This window comes from Narcine bancroftii, chromosome 3, assembly GCF_036971445.1.
Source record: "Narcine bancroftii isolate sNarBan1 chromosome 3, sNarBan1.hap1, whole genome shotgun sequence".
Taxonomy (NCBI): domain Eukaryota; kingdom Metazoa; phylum Chordata; class Chondrichthyes; order Torpediniformes; family Narcinidae; genus Narcine; species Narcine bancroftii.
The window spans coordinates 285,316,309-285,337,586 of record NC_091471.1 but is presented as its reverse complement, the minus strand read 5'-3'; the positions used below and the strand labels follow the sequence as shown (position 1 = coordinate 285,337,586).

Here is a 21,278-nt window from a genome sequence, read left to right as displayed (position 1 = left end):
ATAGCAGACTCCTGGACTCAGGCCACTAATCATCTTCCAACAAGTCACATAAACATCCATCTTTCCTTCCTAATTTATTTATTATTTTCAGATACAGTAAAAGTCCAAAAATAAGGATACCATAAATCTGGACCAGTTGGGAATCCGGACTTCTCGAAACCTCTTGGCTTTTGAGATGTGGTTGTCCGACAAGGGATAAAGGACAACTCAGGAGGTGAAGGGGAGATTGGGGATAAATAAGATAGAAATAGGAGAATAAGGAAAATGTTAGATGTTGTAGGAATGTTGTCTTATAAAGAGTTGAAAATAAGAAAACAGAAATGGAAAAGGAGGAAAGGTAATGATGGAAAAACGGAAAGAGAAGATAAACAAAATATAAAAGGGCTACGCTGAACTATATGTCTTTAAATATTAATGGAATACATAACCAAATTAAAAGGAAGAAACTACCAAATTTAAATGAATAAATGTATTCCATTAGAAAAAATAACATATTGGTTAAGAAATAATATTGAAATATTCGAACAAGTATAGGAGCCTTACATTAAATACAATAGCGAAAACCTACCGGGGACAAACATTACCTAAGTTGATGGAAGGAGAAGGAAAGAAAAGAATGGACTCAGTAGAATTTCTGGTGTAATTTTGTTGAATGACAACATTGTCTGACTGGGCTTAATGCAACCTAGATTGTATACCTAAAATGGATGAGAGGGGGGGGTGGGGGGGTGGTTTGGGAGGAAAGGGGGGGGGAGAAAAAGTAACTGTATATGTGTGAAAAGAAATAGTGTATATCATGGCTAATGTGATTTATGGTGTGAAAAATAAAAAAAATTTAAAAAAAAAAAAACCTCTTGGCTTTTGCACGTGGGTGCATAAGAGCCACAATGCACAGTGGCAACAAGCAAACACGCGGAAGCCACGGCAATGTAAGAAAAATATTTGTTTTTCTGTATTTTGCATTTTATATGAAAAATGTTTTGTAATAAACTATCAAAACTTACCTGTTATTTCTCCTTGAATTTCAATTTTAAAAGTCCTTGCCCAGAATCCAGACAGACCCAATCCTGAGCAGTCCAGATTTTAGGACTTTTATTGCTATTGGTTTGGTTTTTCACCACCTCTTGGTTTTTGTTAGTTTGCTTCATACCCTTGCTATTTAATGCAAAATAGCCACGCCACTGGAATTTTTATTCTCTTCTGCCAAATGCAATGAATAAAATTAAACCAGATTTGCTAATGTGTCTTTCCACAGTCTTGCTGCACATTAATTTGTGGAATCTATTCATTTCAAATGTATTTGCTATTCTCAAGTCCAATAGTTCATGCAGATGGTAAACAGCAGCAGTCCCATACTGATCCCTGTGGCAGACCACTGCAGTTTGGGGAAAGGGCAGGATGAGGTTTGGGTGCAGAGAGCGCACCACTAAAGTCAGTTTATAAAGACAGATGTGACAGCAATGAGCAAGAAGAGAAAAAAAAACAAGAAATGAGAAAGAACAACCTCTCATTTCCACAGAGAAATATACAATTCAGCTACCCAAAGCAAAAATCAACATGTCATTTTACTATAGCTTATTTTTTCCCCATAGTAAGATTTCTCATATTTATTTTATGGAAAACCAAGAATTGCTAGAGGAATTCAGCAGGTCACACAGCATCACGGGTAGAAATTGATCTTAGAGGGTTGGTTGAGGTATGTGTTGTCCAGGAAAACATGGAGAATCACATTGCTCTTTTGCAAAACAATGACATGGAATCTCCAGTTAACAGCATTAATCTAATTTATATCAAGGGCTGTTAATTGTTCACGACCGATGAGCACCAACTGATAATTCTTCTGTATCCATTTATGGAGGAATAACAGCACCCCCCTAGATAAACTTGGAGGGTTAAAAGTATTGAATCAGTCTCGATAAATAAAGGCTTTTTGAGCAGAGATTGTTTAGCCTCTAGTATTCTCTAAAGTAAAAGACTCTCTAAATTTAACATATTATTTTTACTCAAGGGCAGGCACGATTTGTTTAACATCTCATCTGAAATATGGTATTTCTATGAAGCAACACAATTCTGAAGGGACACAGACGCCACTAGTCCAACTCTACTATCAAGATGAGAAAGAGAAGAGAGTCCCCTTAGTGACACTGAGTCTCCATGGATTCCGCCACCTCCTCTGATAACACTCCCTCCTGCTCCCCCATGACCTCTATAGCCACATGGCCTCCTGTCTGGTCCAGTGCTAAACTTAAGTTCCAGGTGTCAGAGTCTCCCCCTCAACCCCTGGTTCTCAACCTGTAATACCATCTGGAAGCTGTCAGCATTCGAGGCCCTTCAAGAGCCCTGCTTGCCATCAGCACCCTTACAGATCCTGAACCTGACACTTCGTTCCCACAAGCTGGTCTCCAGCAGCCTGCAGCTTGGTGTGAGGCCACCAGCCACTGAGCCCTGCGCTGGTCCAGTTTCCTTCCCTGTTTGGGTCTTCCTTCTCAGCAGGGAGTGAGGTGTTTTCACGCTGTATCCTGTGCTGCTCCACAGCTTCCCGGTTACTTTTTTGGACTTTTAATCTCACGGTACAGCCTTAATATCTGACCTGAGACTAAACAGGTACAACTTTTCATCGGTTGATCTCAAATCAAATAGTGAAAAGCCCTTTGGACTGAGATTGGATTAGACCTTCAGGCTCTTTATAAATAAATGCATTAAGGCATTGTGGAAGAAGACTGGGTACAAATGGCTTGCTTAGTGTTTCAGAAACTAGTTTCAGCTTCTTAACAGTTTCCCCTTGGCAATGTACAACTCTGTGTATTCATAGACTGGATTATCCAAGTTTTAATTTTATATTTGCAGACCTTCAATGCAGTCTCAATAAACTGGGATAACCTGATTTTTTAAGACTTCCAGTACAACTCTGATTATCCAAAATTGGATTCTCCGAGATCCTCATTTATCCAAATTGTTTTGGAGATGAACTGATGAGGGACTTCGGGTTGCCAGCGGCTGCTGCGGACCTTGGGTTCCCGGAGAGGAGTGGGAACTTTGGGATTCCTGCATGAGCAAGGCCTCATTGGGGAGGTTCTGGTGATCTATGGTGGCCAGCATTTTTTTTTAATGAGAATTAAACATTATTTTAATGCTTAAAAAGCCTTCCCTTGCTGTTTGTTGTTGTTCAAACACTTTTACAAATGATTTGCTGTTGCTACTGGGCTGTTTTTAAAAAAAAAAAAAGACCAGTTCTCCAAAAAACCGTTTATCTGAAATAGGCCCGGTCCCGACCATTTCAGATAATTGGAATTGTACTGTACTTTGGGTCTCCAAAGGGAAATTCAGCCATCCAGAATGAAGCTTCTGAAATTTGGCCAAACCTGCCACCTTCTGTCTGAACACTGGAGGTACAGCAATCTCAATGCTTGGCTTTGTCTCCGTCCACTCACAAATCTGAGTATTTCATAAACTTGCATCTGTATTTAAAGCCTTACATATATGATGGCTCTTGAAGCATTCACTCTCATAAATTTATGATTCAGCAAGCCTCCACTATGTCCAAGACAGTGAGACAGTGGTAAAAGTCAGTCTCTCTCTCTCTCTCTCTCTCTCTCTCTCAGCCAGGGCTTTATGTACTCGATAAGTCATCATTTCCAGTTTCAAGTTCATATAAGAATCTTCTTGGGTCTCCAGTATTCATCCACAGTCACACAAGACAGTGGATGCAGCACAATATTTTCAGATTAGTGGCTGGGGGGGCAAGGTGAGTTTTCCATTTTGCACAGCAGCCACAATGAAGAGACTAACTTTTTTCAGCTGCAGTCGTCCAACTCCTGTGGAATGAAGAGTAAATAAAGTGCCAATGGTCACAGAGAGGTGGATGGAGATAGGTGAGCAGACAAGAGTCAAAGACAGAATGGTCCCTGAGGAAAATGGAAAGGCATGTGGCTGCTGGTGGATCCCTTTGCAGCTGGCAGAAGTGCCAAAGGTCTATGTGCTGGATTTGGAGAAAGGTGAGATTTATGAAATCTATCTGTTTTCTTTGGAGGGAAGGGTGGGGGTGAGTGAAAATGAAAGTTCAAAAAACGAGGAAATGTGAGAAAGACCTCCCTCAACCATAGTAGAGGGAAAAACAGCATTCCCTGAAAAAGGAGGACCCTTCAGATATCCTGGGATGGAAAGCCTCATCTTGACAGCAGATGTGGCAGAGACAAAGAAACTGGGATGGCATTCTAACAAGAGGCAGGATCAGAAGTGGTATCATTCAGGTAGGTGTGGGAGTCAGTGAGATTTAGTAAATTTCAGAGACTAGTTTATCTCCTCAAGTGGAGGTAGAGAGATCCAGAAATGATCCAAGTGAATTTGAAAGGAGGATGAAGTTCTAAGTGAAGATGATAAAGTTGACAAGTTCCACAACATCAAAACAGCAGAGAAAGAGCTGACCAGAGAAGGTTTGGAACAAAGACAATTCCACATTACCAAAGCCCGTGCAAGTGCCCAAGCTGCACCTTTGATTTGCAGGAAGCAAGAGGAATGAAGAGAAATTGTTCAGGTGAGAACAATTTCTGCAGGTGGAGACTGCTAGTGGAAGGAAACTGGTTAGAGAAAGAAGGGAGAGCTAGAAAACCTTCTCGATGCTGATTGGGGTGTAAAAAGACTCCCAAATCAACCTCTCACCCTCCCTATACATCCACCATGCATCCCCCCACCACCTTGTGAAAGAATGTTTATTGAATATGCTTAACAAAGGGGTTGCCTTGTAACATGTAATTGTCTTCTAACATGACCTTCCCTGTGCTGTAGTAAGATAGTAACTAACACCACAAATAATGTAGTAATGTAAATATACCAATAATAAGGTCACCTTGACATTTCCCAGCCATCTACAGACACCACAAGGGATCATATTATGTAAAAACAAGAATTGCCAGATACAGAACTTGTGTGAAACTTGTAGCGTCTCACGCAGATGGCTGCCCAAAGGTGTAAAAAAGTGAGGTGAACACTTTGTATGCTTTGAGCAAGGCTCAGAGCAGAGAACGAGTTACTGAACTCTTTCTTTGTACCCCTCACTCCTGCTAGCATTATCAATGTTGAATAAAGAAACTATTGCATGCTTAATTGGTTCTGCTGTTTATGCTGTTTGTTTTATTACCAGCGCGGGGTCCTCTTGCTAGCCGTCTCTTATTTCCACAATAAGTTTTGAGGAAGGTTATCGACCAGAATAATCAACAATTCCATTCTCCCCCTCAGATGCCGCTCGACCTGCTGAGTTCCACCAATGGATTGTTTATCGCTCCCACCCTAATCCCACTTTCCAGCATTAGGTCTGGAATACTGCAGGTCATGGCTCTTCAAGTGTTTAAATGTAATGAAGCTCTCTGCCTTCCCTATTCTTTCAGGGATGGAGTGCCAAAGCCTGCGCAATCTGATTTAAATTATCTAATATCCTCATCAATCTTTTTGGTCACCTCCTTAGAAAATTCAATCAAATCATGCCCATCTCCAGTCAGTCCTTGCCCACCCAATTATCTTGCATCTCAAAATCCCCACCAGTAATTTTCTCATCATTGATGTTAAGCTTACTGGCCTGGAGTTCCCTGGCTTGCAGCCCTTCTTAAATAAAGGCCCCACACGCATTAGATATTCCATACCCTCACCTGTGGCTAATGAAGACAAAATTCACTGCTAGAGAATCAGCAATTTCTTCCCTTGCTTCCCACGATGTCCTTGGATACACTTGGCCTGACCCTGACCACGTATCCACCTTTATACTTGTCTTACAATCACCAATACTGTATATACGTGTGTAATAGTCAATTTTTGTGGACTAATTATTTGGGAAAAATTTAGAGGGTCAACTATTACACGCATATTACTTTTGTCCGCAATAAGTACCTGCATCAATTGGGGCGTCGGGAGCTCAGATGAGTAGGAGGGGAGATGGGATTGGGTGTTAAATCTGCATTCAAGATGTCAAGAGCTCTGATGGGCAGGTGGGTGGTGTCCGAGTTTGGGCCATCTGGAGCTCGGATGGGCAGGTGTGTGGCCGAGTCCTAGGTGAGACCCCGCAGTTGGGGCGTCGGGAGCTCAGATGGGTGGGCAGCCAGGGCCTAGGCGAAAGTCCCTGGTCAGGGCAGAGGATGCTCCAGTGGGTGGGCAGCTGGGGCCTAGCTATGAGATGGCAGTTGGGGCACCGGGAGCTTGGATGGGCAGGCAGCTGGGATCAAAAATAGGGAGGTCAACTTTTACACGCAATATACAGAAAATGTCTGATTTTTGGGCCAAAATAAGGTGGGGGGGGAGGGTTGACATGGTATTGACTATTACATGTGTATATATAGTACATCTTTCAGGACATCATTATTTTCTTCTTTGAACTCCTGACTCCAGGACCTTCTCCACACTAAATATTGATAAATATTCAGGAAGACCCTGCCCATTTACTTGGTTCTGTACATCAACCAGATGGATCTTGTGGATCTCTTTCTCCCCAGTTACGCTTTTCCTCCTAATACAACATGGAATCTTTTAAAATTCTTCTCAAATGGCAGGGATATCTCACTTTTACTCTCGTGATTTGCTTGTTTTTTGTATTCCTACATTCTGTACTCAAAATAGTTCTGGCATAACTTTCCAGATCTTGTATGCCTTGGCTAAAAAATAAAATCAAAAGCATTCTATATGTCCTATCTTACCAACTTATTTATTGATCCTACCTTTAAGGACCTTTGGGTAAACACTCCGAAATCCGCGTTCCCCCACTCCTTTACATATCAGTTTATCAGGTGATGCCCCAATTGCATCACGTCAGAGCCCTTGGAATTAAAGTTCATTTGCCACTTTTCTATCGAACTGATCAGACTATTGATATATTCTTGCATTCTAAAGCTTTCTCACTGTCAACAAAAGAACAATTCCAATATAATCTGCCAAGTCATTAATATATTTTCTGCAAAAACAAAGGAACTGAAATAAATTAGTTCTGTGGAATCCACTGGGAACTGCTGTCCACTCAAAGCCCACCCTCAACCATCACCCTTTTTCTTCCAACCCTGAGCCATGTTTGGACTCATTTGCTATTGCACCACCCCACCCCACTCCCCCCCCCCCCCCCCCCACCAAATCCCATGAACTTTTTTGGAACACAGGAACATGACAAAAGTATTGCTGAAATCCATAAGGACTACAATGTCATTACCTTCATTAACCCAGCACTCATAAATGCAATTATTTATCAGACATCTCCATCCCTCAACAAATCCATGATAACTGCCTTTAACCTATATTCTTCTGAATTAAAGTTTATTGAATCCAATAATTTGCTATTGCCCATTTGGCCTCCATTTTTAAGCAACAGGACAACACAATCATTCTTCAGCCAGCAGGACTGAAAACAAGATGGTCAGAGTCTCCAATATTTCTTACATTACCTCCGATCTTCTCTGTGCCCAAGAGCTGCCTCAATGACTGTCGCACTCATATCTAATGTGATTAAGTGCTTTGAGAGGTTTGTCATGGCTACAATTAACTCTCATCTACAGCAATAAGCACTCCACAGCAGTTGCAATCTCACTGGCTTTCCACTCAGCCCTGGATCACCTCGACAACATCAGGCTGCTTTTCATTGATTACAGCTCAGCTTTCAACTCCCTCAGTACTGATCAACAAGTTCCAAAACCTGGGCGTTTGCACCTCCCTCTGCAACTGGATCCTTGACTTCCTCATCAGAAGACCACTGTCAATGTGAATAGGTAGCAACGTTTCCTCCTCGCTGACAATCAACACAGGTACACCTCAAGGATGCATGCTTAGCCCACTGCTGTAGCCTCTTTACACTCATGACTGTGTAGCTTGGTTCAAATGCCATTTACATTTACAAATTTGCCGATGACACCCCAGTCATCAGCAGAATCACAGATGGAAACGAAGAAGAGTAAAGGAGGGAGATAGATCCGTTTGTGGAGTGGTGTCACAACAACAACCTTCACTCAATGTTGACAAAATTAAGGAGCTGATTGTGAACTTTAGGATGGGGAAACCAGTCCTCATCAAGGGATCAGCAGTGGGAGGGTAAAGAACTTCAAATTCCTGGGTGGCAACATCTCTTAAGATGCATCCTGGGGCCTTCATTTCACTGCAATCGTTAAGAAGGCGCACCAGCAGCTATATTTCACGAGGAGCTACAGGCGATGTGGTGTGTTACCAAAGATACTTGCAAATTTCTACAGGTACCATAGATAGCATTCTGACTGGTTGCATCATTGTCTGGTGTGGAGGTGCCAACACCCAGCTCCATGATGGGCATTAGTCTTCACTCCACTGAGGACATCTACAAGAGGCGGTGTCTCAAGAAAGCAACCTCCGTCATCAAGGATCCTCACTACCCAGGCCGAGCTCTCCTCTTCCTGCTACCAACAGGAGCGAGGTGCAGGAACCTGAAGATAAACACCTAATGATACAAAAACAGCTTCTTCCCCCTCCGTTATCAGAATTCTGAATGGACAATAAACCATGGACACGGCCTCACTTTCTCTCTTCTTTTGCACTTTTTTTAAAAATGTAATTTATAGCAATTTTGCACATGTAATGCTGCCACAAACAATGACTTTTGTGTCACATGTTCATGACAATAAATTCTGATTCATATTTATCCTATCCAGTAAGTTAGAATTTAATCCATTACAATTAGAAGGATTCTTCTACAAACAGAACAAAAGGTTATCTCTAACGTTACTGATAGACACATGAGGAGCACAATTTACAGAGTAGACGATTTCAATGAAAATATTTCTCACTCTTCATCCAACATGTCCATCAACCCATCTTTTATAAAGATTGCTGCAGGATATTCTTTAAAAAAGTGACTAACATACTTCAACTTCATACACAGGTTACCATTACCACTCCCAACAAATCTTACTCTTTCCTTACCATTTATGTACAAAAAGACACTTCTATATTTTGGCTTGTTAATACATTTTCATGCCTTCATTTTACTTTCCTCATACCGTTGTATGATTTTCAACACTCTTCGCAGCTCAACTCAGTTTATGGCATAAACTTTCCATTCCGGTCTTCCCTCACATTCCCACTTTTGCATTTTGCAATTCAGAGGGTCGTACCAACCTTGTTCTTTCTGCAAATTCTCTGAACCTCAATCCCCTTCTGAAATACCTCCTGCTGCCTCTGCCTTTTCGTAAATTCAAATTTAGACATACAGCACAGTTACAGGCCATTTTGACCCATGATCTCGTGCTGCCCAAATACATCCAATCCATCTACAAGCCCGAGTGAAGACCCAAACAGACAGCACAGGATTCGAACTCTATTCCCGATCACAGGCACTGGAACAACGTCGCGCTAATCGCTACATTAACCATGCCACCCACTTCAAAGCCGAAAAGATAGGCCTGACCCGAATTTATTCCCGTCTTTGTTTTTCCATTGCACACCAAACTTAAACCTGCATTATAATCAGCAATATGAGCATGCTCTCCCAGATATTCTTGCCACCTGCCCAGCTCATCTCCCAAAACTAAATCCACAATTGCCCTCCCACTTCCATTACACAAAGATTCTCCTCAATGCAATTTCCAAATGCTTTTTTTGAACTACGAGCTAATTTGATGCAACTTCAAAATTCGAGTAACTTCCATTGATTTTGTTCTGAGCTGCACATCTTTGGCTCCGAATGAACAGTATTTTCTCAATGCAAGAGAGAAATTCAGACTCATGGGGGTTTAAAACTCAATACACAAGAGTTCTGGAGAGACCCAGCAAATCCCTCAGCGCCCAACATTTCGGGCCTTAGCCCTTCTTCAAGGTATGAGCAAAAAGGCAGGCGAGGAGGGAAGACAGGGCAGGGCAAATAGGGAATCTAATGTTGATGCCATCTGCTCAGATGGAAGATGAGGTGGTGTTCTCCAATTTGCAAGTGGTCGCAATTTGGCAGTGCATGAGGCCATGGGCAGATGTTGGTGTGGGAATGGGGCAGGCAAGCAAAATTAAAATGGTTGGCCACTGGGAGGTCCTTGTTGTTGCAGGGGACAGAGGAAAGGTATTCAATAAAGCGATTTCCCAGTCTGTGTCTAGTCTCTCCAATGTAGAGGAGACCATAACGGGAGCACCGGATGCAGTAATGATCCCCTGCAGATTCGCAAGTTGGAAGGAGAGTTTGGGGCCCTGAATGGTGGTGAGGAAGGTGGTGTAGACCCAGGCATAACACTTCCTGCAGTCACAGAGGTAGGTACCAAGAGGGAGATTGGTGCGAAGGAATGAGTGGACGAGGGACTCGCGGAGGGAGCTTCCTCCATTTTTCTCTCCTGCCCAACTATCCATATCCACCATGGCCTCTGCTTCTACCCCTGCCTTTTTATTCACACATGCCTGCTTTTTGCTCATATCTTGACGAAGGGTTCAAGGCCCAAAACACATCTTTGCCTCCTATGGAAAAACTCAATGGGACCCGCTGAAATTTTCCAACACTTTTGTGTTTTAACCACAATCACAGCATCTGCAGACTTTCTGGTTTCACTCCATACCGTTTAAAACTTCTTTCCAAAACAAAGTGAATACCACAGACTAATTGGATGTCTTAAAATAAACAATGACAGGATTAGAGCTAGTTGAAAACTGCCCGAACTAGTACGGTGGGAATTTTGCAAACCCATGCATCAACAGTTGTGTGATGTAGATGCATGTGGCATGTGTTTGATGAGTGAAGGCAAACCTGAACAGGCAATAACAGTTGAGACCTGACCAGAATAATCCTCCCTCTCACATCATTTTATGGAGAATGTATGGTCAATTACAAGTAGCAAAAAGGAGGATCAGATTGTAGACAAAAATAAATTACCTGAAGTCAGCTCTCGCCCATCTTCTCCAAAACCCTGAAGTTCTTTTCGCTTTCTAAAGTACAAGAAAAAAAATTATTCAGTCACACAGATCAAGCAAAAAAAGACTGACAGCTACACTGACCTGGAAATTCTGTTGCGTAGAGCAGCCATTCTCAACCTTTTTTTGGCTATGGCCGCCTTAGGAATCTGCTCTGTTTATTGGCTCCCTTCCCAGTGAGGTACTCAAGTTTCATTGGTTTCTTCTTTACTTCTCTCCTACCGACTACATTAAAAAAAATTTAGGATTTTGATCCGTTGCCCCCTTAAATATGTTGTTCCCCCGTTGAGAATAGTTGGAGAAGAGAATGTTTTAATGGGCGACCATACACACATTTTGGTTTGTGCATTGACACAAGTTTAATGTGGCTAGACAACACTTTTCACAGAGTGGTGAAAACTAAATGAAACACGACAAGCTGGTGGACAGCAGAATGCACTTGTCGATGTTGTCAACCCCGTGTCAACACTCTTCTGAAGCTTCATGTTGAAATTATATCAAGTTCTTCTGATCACATATAAAGATCTGAATTAGGAGCAGGAGCAAGTCTCTCAAGCCTTGATCTCAATCATTGATTAAGTGTCAGCTGATCAAACTTCAAGGACACATTCCCACATACTCTCAAGCTTTGGATGTTGACAATCCATGAATTTCAGTCTCAAAAATCATGCAAAGAATAAAAAAATAAATGTCACTCTTTGGCTTGGCTTCGCGGACGAAGATTTATGGAGGGGGTAAATGTCCACGTCAGCTGCAGGCTTGTTTGTGGCTGACAAGTCTGATGCGGGACAGGCAGACACGGTTGCAGGGGAAAATTGGTTGGTTGGGGTTGGGTTTTTCCTCCTTTGTCTTTTGTCAGTGAGGTGGCCTCTGCGGTCTTCTTCAAAAGAGGTTGCTGCCCGCCGAACTGTGAGGCGCCAATATGTACGGTTTGAGGCGATATCAGCCCACTGGCGGTGGTCAATGTGGCAGGCACCAAGAGATTTCTTTAGGCAGTCCTTGTACCTCTTCTTTGGTGCACCTCTGTCACGGTGGCCAGTGGAGAGCTCGCCATATAATACGATCTTGGGAAGGCGATGGTCCTCCATTCTGGAGACGTGACCCATCCAGCACAGCTGGATCTTCAGCAGCGTGGACTCGATGCTGTCGGCCTCTGCCATCTCAAGTACTTCGATGTTAGGGATGAAGGCGCTCCAATGAATGTTGAGGATGGAGCGGAGTCAACGCTGGTGGAAGCGTTCTAGGAGCCGTAGGTGATGCCGGTAGAGGACCCATGATTCGGAGCCGAACAGGAGTGTGGGTATGACAACGGCTCTGTATACGCTTATCTTTGTGAGGTTTTTCAGTTGGTTGTTTTTCCAGACTCTTTTGTGTAGTCTCCAAAGGTGCTATTTGCCTTGGCGAGTCCGTTGTCTATCTTGTTGTCGATCCTTGCATCTGATGAAATGGTGCAGCCGAGATAGGTAAACTGGTTGACCGTTTTGAGTTTTGTGTTACCGATGGAGATGTGGGGGGGCTGGTAGTCATGGTGGGGATCTGGCTGATGGAGGACCTCCGTTTTCTTCAGGCTGACTTCCAGGCCAAACATTTTGGCAGTTTCCGCAAAACAGGACGTCAAGCGCTGAAGAGTTGGCTCTGAATAGGCAACTAAAGCGGCATCGTCTGCAAAGAGTAGTTCACGGACAAGTTTCTCTTGTGTCTTGGTGTGAGCTTGCAGGCGCCTCAGATTGAAGAGACTGCCATCCGTGCGGTACCGGATGTAAACAGCGTCTTCATTGTTGAGGTCTTTCATGCCTTGGTTCAGCATCATGCTGAAGAAGATTGAAAAGAGGGTTGGTGTGAGAACACAGCCTTGCTTCACGCCATTGTAAATGGAGAAGGGTTCAGAGAGCTCATTGCTGTATCTGACCCGACCTTGTTGGTTTTCGTGCAGTTGGATAACCATGTTGAGGAACTTTGGGGGGCATCCGATGCGCTCTAGTATTTGCCAAAGTCCTTTCCTGCTCACGGTGTCGAAGGCTTTGGTGAGGTCAACAAAGGTGATGTAGAGTCCTTTGTTTTGTTCTCTGCACTTTTCTTGGAGCTGTCTGAGGGCAAAGACCATGTCAGTAGTTCCTCTGTTTGCGCGAAAGCCGCACTGTGATTCTGGGAGAATATTCTCGGCGACACTAGGTATTATTCTATTTAGGAGAATCCTAGCGAAGATTTTGCCTGCAATGGAAAGCAGCGTGATTCCCCTGTAGTTTGAGCAGTCTGATTTCTCGCCTTTGTTTTTGTACAGGGTGATGATGGTGGCATCACGAAGGTCCTGAGGCAGTTTTCCTTGGTCCCAACAAAGCTTGAAAAACTCATGCAGTTTGACATGCAGAGTTTTGCCGCCAGCCTTCCAGACCTCTGGGGGGGATTCCATCCATACCTGCTACTTTGCCACTTTCAGTTGTTCAATTGCCTTATATGTCTCATCCTGGGTGAGGACCTCATCCAGCTCTAGCCTTAAGGGCTGTTGAGGGAGCTGGAGCAGGGCGGAATCTTGGACTGAGCGGTTGGCACTGAAAAGAGATTGGAAGTGTTCTGACCATCGGTTGAGGATGGAGATCTTGTCGCTGAGGAGGACTTTGCCGTCTGAGTTGCGCAGCGGGCTTTGGAATTGGGGTGAGGGGCCGTACACAGCCTTTAGAGCCTCGTAGAAACCCCTGAAATCGCCAATGTCCGCGCTGAGCTGGGTTCGCTTGGTGAGGCTAGTCCACCACTCATTTTGGATCTCCCAGAGTTTGCGCTGAAGATGGCTGCATGCGCGACGGAAAGCTTGTTTCTTCTCTGGACAGGACGGCTTTGTAAGGTGAGCCTGGTGGGCTGCTCGCTTCTTTGCCAGCAGCTCCTGGATTTCCTGGCTGTTATCGTCGAACCAGTCCTTGTTTTTCCTGGAGGAGAAGCCCAGTACCTCTTCAGTGGATTGCAGTATGGTAGTCTTCAGATGATCCCAGAGGGTTTTCAAGGCTACTGGATGATCCCTAGTTCTAGATCCTCCCACGTGGAAACATGCCCTCCACTTCCAGCTCTCAGGATTTTGTATGTTTCCATCATGTCACCTCTCATTCTTCGACACTCAAGCAGATACAAGCCTTGACTGTACAACTGTCTTCATAAGACAATCCACTCATTCCAGGCATACATTTGCCAAACCTCCTCTAAACCACTTCCAATACATCAACATCCTATATTAAATAGCAGAACCCTTCACGAAGTCCCCGAAAATAAAACTGCAGATGACGGAAATATGAAATTGTAAAACACTGGAAAAATTCAGCAGGTCAGGAAATAGCCGTAAGGACAAATAGTTAATCCTAATTTACAGGATTTCACTAATGCCTGACACATTTGAAACACAACCTCCCGACTTTTGGATTAAATTTCCCTTGCTAATAATGATATTGTTCTGTTAGCTTTTCAGAATAGTTAATTTACTTCCATTCTTGCCTTGTGCAAATCAAATCCTGGGATCTCCTTATCCCTCTACATCTCAGAGCATTGCACTCACTCACCACTGAGAGAATGGACATTTTCACATTTTCCCACATTATACTCCACTTGTCAAATAGGTTTCCACTCAATCTACCTATATGCCCTCATAACCTTGCGACCTCTTTACAACTTGCTTTCTTAGCCATCAAACATCTTCACTTAATTTATCAACCATGTCTTCGTCCATCACATACACAAGGGACAATATTTGGAAGTTCAGGGAATGATAGATTGTACTCTTGTGGCAGTTTATGCCCCTTAATCAGGAGTGAAGGACAGTGGAGAGCACGACCACCCTTTCTCATGCGAATGGACAGGGGAACTTGCGAAACTTGTTTACTCACATACAGTCATATTTCAGTCACTGCACTGCCCAAAGAATCAATGCTGCCCACAGAAACCTAATAGCCTGAATATGCATGAAATTGTCTGATCTCAGAAGTGAAGCAAGCACAGGCCTGGTCAGTACTTGGAGAGGTGACTGCCTAGGAACACCCAATGCTGTAGGTTTCTGTGAGGGTAGACAAAAAAAAATCAAAGAATTTCATGTATGTTACATTGTAAATGTAGTATTATGTGACAATAATGAAACCTTTATCATTGCATCTCCTCAGTACTCTCCAGCTTCTTTCTCTTGCACTAGAGAGTTAAGACAAATCAAGCCTGGAAGGAAATCCGGCCAACATGGGAGCCCTGGTCGACAACATAGGTTGCGTCTTTCTTACCAATTAGTGCAATATGATAAAAGTTTGTCATGCCAACACCATAGAACATTACATCACAGAAAACAGGCCTTTCAGCCTTTCTAGTCTGCAACAAACTACTTTTCTGCCTAGTCCCATTGACCTGCACCCACTCCATATCCCTCCATACCCTTTCCCATCCACGTACCTGTCCAAATTTTTCTTAAATGCTAAAACTGAACCTGCATTCACAACTTCAGCTGTCAGCTCGTTCCAGACTCCCATCACTCTGCATGAAGAAATTCCCCAAATACTCCCCCTAAACATCTCCCCTTTCAGCCTTAACCCATGTCCTCTGATTTGTATCTCACCTAACCTCATTGGGAAAAGCCTACTTTGAATTTAAAAAGACCATGACCCTGTCCCTTCAAAACCACATGGCACAAGAGTGGTTATCGGTGATGTGGGTGGGGAAACATTTTCAGCAGACATTTCCACAAGGCAGACTTTCAATTGCAAGTTTAACTGAAAGGTCTTTTATTTTGTGCCATAAAGGCCCTCTGTGGAATACTCCATGATTCCCACCACACACAAAAAAAATTAAGCTGTAACATTTTCCAAAATTACTCAATCTGCCAGATTGCAAGGTTGTCGACTGACAGAGCGGAACAAAGACAAGGGGATTACAGCCTAGCACATCCTTGTCCAGATGCTCATACTCACAGTTTGAAGTTCAGCACGGCTCCTGCGTTCATCAGCAAGGTGCTGCAAGAGAATAGATGAAGTGAATACAAAGAAATATACTTTATATTTTCTCATTCCCACACTCATTGTTTCACTTTACCTACTACAGATGATTAATTACAATACTTTTGCTTCTTTTTACCCAATACCTATGCTTACAGTTAGTTTCTTCCAAATGAACAGAGCGTTAATGTAAGATGCGTTCTGTGGCATAGAGAATAAATAAAAACATTTCCTCCTGAAATATGTAAAAAGGTTGTCACATTTTTGGCTTTGGTGCACACAGGGTACAATCCATCAACAGCAAGGTATGACAATTCAAGGATTTGTTTCAAATGCATTTATTCAAGCTAAAATTTATACGTCATTTTACAAAAAATAGTTTTCATTGAAAATCTAAAATCCAATGACGTGCTTATACAGTGTCATGTCTCTAAAAGATTCGCTTCCTCCAGCGGTCCCAGCACAATAGATGATATTCACTCCTCATGATATTAAGAAATAGCTGAAGGCTTTGGATACAGCAAAGACAATGTACCACCACAACATTCCTGGAGAGGTGCCTCAGAACCTGCCACCCCCTTGGACAAGCTGTGCCCATACAGCTGCTACAACACTGGCATTTACCTGACAATGTGGAAAATTGCCCAGTGCGTCCTAGCCACAAGAAGCTGGAAAATCCAATCTGGCCAATTTCCTTCCCATTAGTTTTCTCTCGATCATCAGTAAAGCAATGGAAGGGATAAACAGCACTTGCTTGGCAACAAACTGCTCACAGAAGCTCAGTTTGGGTTCCACCAGTCACTCAGTTCCTGACTTCATCACAGATTTGGTCTAAACATAGACAAAAGGGATGATTTGTCAAGATGAAACGTAGGTACTGCCCTCAACATAAATGCAGCATTTGATCGAGGGTAGCTTCAAGGACTCCTGGCTAAACTGGAGTTAATGGGAATCAGGGGAACCCTTCCATTGCTTTGAATTGAAGGAGGATAGTTATGGTGGTTGGACATCAACCATCTTGACCATAGGATATCTCTGCAGGAATTCCTCAGGGAAGTGTCCGAAGCTCAACCATCTTAAGTTGTTTCAGAAAATCATCTTCCTTCATTCATAAGGTCAGCAGTGGGGATGTTTGCTGAAAATTGCAGTTTGTGAATTCTTGGAAATGAGGCACTCTACATCCAAATGCAGGAAGACCTGGACAATATCCAGATCTGCACTGACAGGTGGCAAGTAACATTCACACCACACAAGGTGCAAGATTTCTTTATCCCATGTACACAAAAGTAAAGGAAAATGAAGAGGAACCACTAGTCCTGAGTCACTATCAAAACAAGAAAGAGAAGCAAAGGAGCGTATCTACAGAGGCATGGAGTATCTGTGGATCCTACCACTTCTTCCGATGTCACCATGTCCTGCGCTGCACAACCTCTTGCGTTCCACTGCTGAACCCAAGTTCCACCTCACCCTCTTTGGACCCTGGACCCACTAAGATTTGGAAACTGTCATTGTCTGAGACCCCTGCTAGCCATCAGTGGGTGTAGATATAGTAAATGTAAGCTGCCTTTCTCCAGTGAGGATAGGTGAGATTAAAGGACATGGGTTAAAAAGGGAAATTTTTAAAGGGAACATTAGGGGAAATTTCTTCAGGCAGAGTTGTGAGAGTGTTGAATGAACTGCCAGCTGAACTGGTGAATCTGGGCTCAATTTCAACATTTAAGAACTATTTGGATAGGTACATGAATGGAGGGGGGGAGGGGTATGGAGGGCTATTGTCTGGGAGCAAGTCAACGGGAGAGGCAGAATAATAGTCCCTCACAGACTAGAAAGGCTGAAAGGCATGTTTCTGTGCTATAGTGTTCTTTGGTTCTATCGGCATTCTCACAAATCCTGGATCCAAAAGTCGGGCAACAACGATATCCAACAAAAGAAAATCCAGCAGATATTCCCTGACATAACCATCACAGAGTTCCCCAGTGTCAATGTCCTGGGAATTAGCAGTGACCAAAAAATGAACTGGAGTAGCCATGTACACAATGTGGCCACGAGCTCATCGGAGGCTGAGAATTCTGCAGTGAGTAACTTACCTCCAAACTCCCCAGCAGAGTCCATCCTCAGTTGACAAAGCTCATATCAGGAGTGTAGAGGAACTCTCTCCACTTGCTGGTCGAGAGCAACTTCAACAACACTCAAGAAGCTTGACACCAAACAGGACAGGGCAGCATGCTCAATAGGCACCCCTGTCCTCAACCACTCCACCCCTCATGCACAGCAGCCACAGTTTGTACTATCTACCTGAGACTCTTTAGACATCACCTTCAAAACCCAACATGACCAGCTAGGATGACAAAGACTGCAAAACCAGTAACTACGGGAATGTTGTTGTGGCCCATTGCCTTTCCATTAACTGGAAGTTGCCCTCCAAGCCTCACACCATCCCAACTTGAAATATAATGCCATTCCTTCACTGTGGTTGGGTCAAAATCTCACGATTCCCTACCTAACAGCATTGTGGCTGCATCCTCACCTCAAAGGCAGCTCCCCACCTTCTTCTCAAGGGCAACGAGATGGACAATTAAACACTGACTGCCTGCTAAGCCCACATGTTATGAATGTACATTTAAAAAAAAGGCTGTATCTAGGGAGAGAAATGGAGAATTCATGTTTTGGGTCGAGACCCTTAGAGATTTGAGTCGAAACCACCTTTTCATTTCCCTCCACAGACGCTGCCCGACTGCTGAGCTCCTTCAGCAGTTCATCTTTTGCCTCAAATTATAGCATCTACTCTCTCCTGGCTCAAGTATTATTGGAGGTTAGCATCTGCTCAAATGGGACAAAGACTGCAGCCATTGAACATGCAAGTGATCATTCTTTTTTGAGATTCTGGTTGAGCAATAAACTTCAGGAAAGACACAGGAAGACCTCTTTCACTCCTCAAAGGTGTCAAAGGACCTTTAACATCTGGCCTCAGTTTAATGGCACACTCAAAGGCCAGCACCCTCCTTTCAGTCCACACCAGTATCGTCGAGATTGCAAGACTGCTACCCAATGAGGCACAACTAATAGAACTCCTCCTGGAAAAGATTGCAGTAATTATGGATAAAATAATTAATGAATTCAGACCTACCCCTAATGGTTGACAAAGGACCAATTCAAGTTGTCTGTGACAGTAGTTCACAATAACCAGCATTCAACTACTCTTGGGTAATTAAGTGTCAAGCAGACCTGCTACAAGCCTGGGACACTGATGCACCTGTTCTGCTCAGTCATTGAAATCCACATAGAGTCAGAGAATCATTACCATCCAACCTATAGTATCTTTGAAGCAATAGCTTCAAGGAAGAGGTACAGGAATATAAAGACCAGGATTGCCAGGCTGGAAAGCAGCTTCTTCCCACATGCCATGAGACAGTTGAATAATTTTAGAAATCCATAAATTATTTTTATACATATTTATTGTGGATTGCTATGTATATATGTCATGTGTGTGTAGGGTGTGCTACATGTCTATGTGTGTCTGTGTGTGCATTTTGATCGAGAGATACGCTGTTTCGTCAGGTTGTATATATACAATAAGATGACAGTAAATTGGAACAGCAGACACAAACTACAGTTCAATTCCCTAGAATCTGCCTCTTCAATCCAATGCTAGCTTGTCCAGGCAAAGAAGAGGGCTCTTAAAAGGCTGTTTCCTGCCCTGAAGATTGTTTGACATTGAGTTTGAGGCAAGTTATTTTATTATACATCACTTTATGGTATGTTTGATGTAATTAAGTGTCAAATTTAATTCTTTAAATTTGTAGTAGTAAACATATTTTAATGGTCTGACTGCAGAGCATTTAAAATTTGTTACAAAGGCTTGTTTGCTTTGGTATGAAGCGGGTGCCTCCAGCCATGTATCTGGTGTGAAGGCAAACATGTAAACTGACCAAATCATTTTGCACCAGAAAATTAAATCAGTTCTTTTAAAAACTCTTTTAAAAACATCACCAAAGTTAGTTATAGATAACAAAATTAGAGCTAAGAAAATTGGTAATAAAACAAAATTGAGGCCTCTTACACATACAAGTTATGAGATATTTGATTTAATGACAAATTAATAGGTATGAACTTCTGCCCAATGTAGAGACGTGGATGAAAAATAGCACAGGTTGGGAATTTGATGTTCCAGGATAAAGCAGGTGACTTTTAGAAGAGATTGGCAAAATGCAAGAGATGGTAGTGTCGTCCTGACATTAAAGGATACGAAGGCAGACAAGAGGAAGCAACAGCTCAAAACAAAATCAAATCTACCAATTTACGTGGAGAATGAAAACAGCACAAGACCAAAACAAATCGGTGGGAGTTGCCTGTAGGTCCCCAAATTTTGCACAAGGCAAAATTTAGTAAATTGGGAATCCACGTACAAGAATAAGACAATAATTATGGGGCATCTTGATCTACATATAGACTGGGATAAATCAAATATGCAGTAATAGTGTAGAGGATGATTTTACGGGGATATACAAGATCATTTTTCAGAAAAGACTAATGAAGCTTGATCAGCAGACCTCAACCAGGGAGCAGGCCAGTTATGATTCACCATTGGGCAATAAGAAGGAATTCATCGATGATCTGATAAATGTGTAACCTTTAGGAAAAATTATTATCAATAAGGTTTAAATACAAACTGAAGGTGATTCAATTCAATCTGAATATAACAAACCACAAAGACCAAGAGAGGTGCACCTCAAGCAGAGTGACCAGTGTGTGAGTAGCCCAGTGTCGGAGTGGGAAATAGAGGCTTTGGCTCACAAGGCTTCAGGAAGCAGAGCCCAAGGACAAGCTTGTTTCCAGCAAGGTAAGGCCAGATGATTCAGGTATGCACCGCTTAATGTAATTTTGGGCAGTGCCCGACCGCATATGCATCCATCGTCCGTAGTCCCATGAGGATATAAGAGTACGTAACCATACGTACACAACTTCCCACATGTAACATGTGTATCTCATGTATTTTGCATACAAAGGCATGGAAGTATACAAAATATGGAGGTACTGTACTTTCTAGCTATCATGAGTCCCAAACGCAGCAAAACCAGTGCTAGTGATAGCAGCAGCGAGGAAAAGGAGAAGTGTCGATTTGGAAGTGAAACCAAAGGTTGTTTAAACAACACAAACGTGGAAAAACAGTGAATGCTATTGCTCGCAATTTAGGCATGTCGCACTCGACAATCACGACGATCCTCAAAAACAAATAAAAATTCTCCAAGCTGTTAAAGGATAGACTCTACTGAAAGGTACAAGGCTAACAAAAATGCGAGAGGGACCTACATCAGATATGGAGACAATGCTAATGACATGGATTGAGGACCAAACACAAAAGCGAGTCTCCTTCAGCACATTGACGACCACTGGTAAGGCATAAAGCTTGTTCCAGATGGCTAAAAAAAAAGCAGGGCCAGACTATGA

The 21,278-nt window shown here is 42.9% G+C and overlaps 1 protein-coding gene across 2 annotated transcripts in view; it reads right to left on the bottom strand.

The window, feature by feature from the left end:
- Positions 1-21,278, bottom strand: part of smim7 (small integral membrane protein 7) — a 37,305-nt gene that overhangs the window by 10,113 nt on the left and 5,914 nt on the right. For both annotated transcript variants that reach the window (XM_069928447.1, XM_069928448.1), the window contains exons 2-3: positions 15,807-15,848; positions 10,841-10,893 (exon numbers count right to left, since the gene is read on the bottom strand). In XM_069928447.1, coding sequence (XP_069784548.1) covers positions 10,841-10,893; positions 15,807-15,848 — 95 coding nt within the window. The remainder of the gene's footprint in view (positions 1-10,840; positions 10,894-15,806; positions 15,849-21,278) is intronic.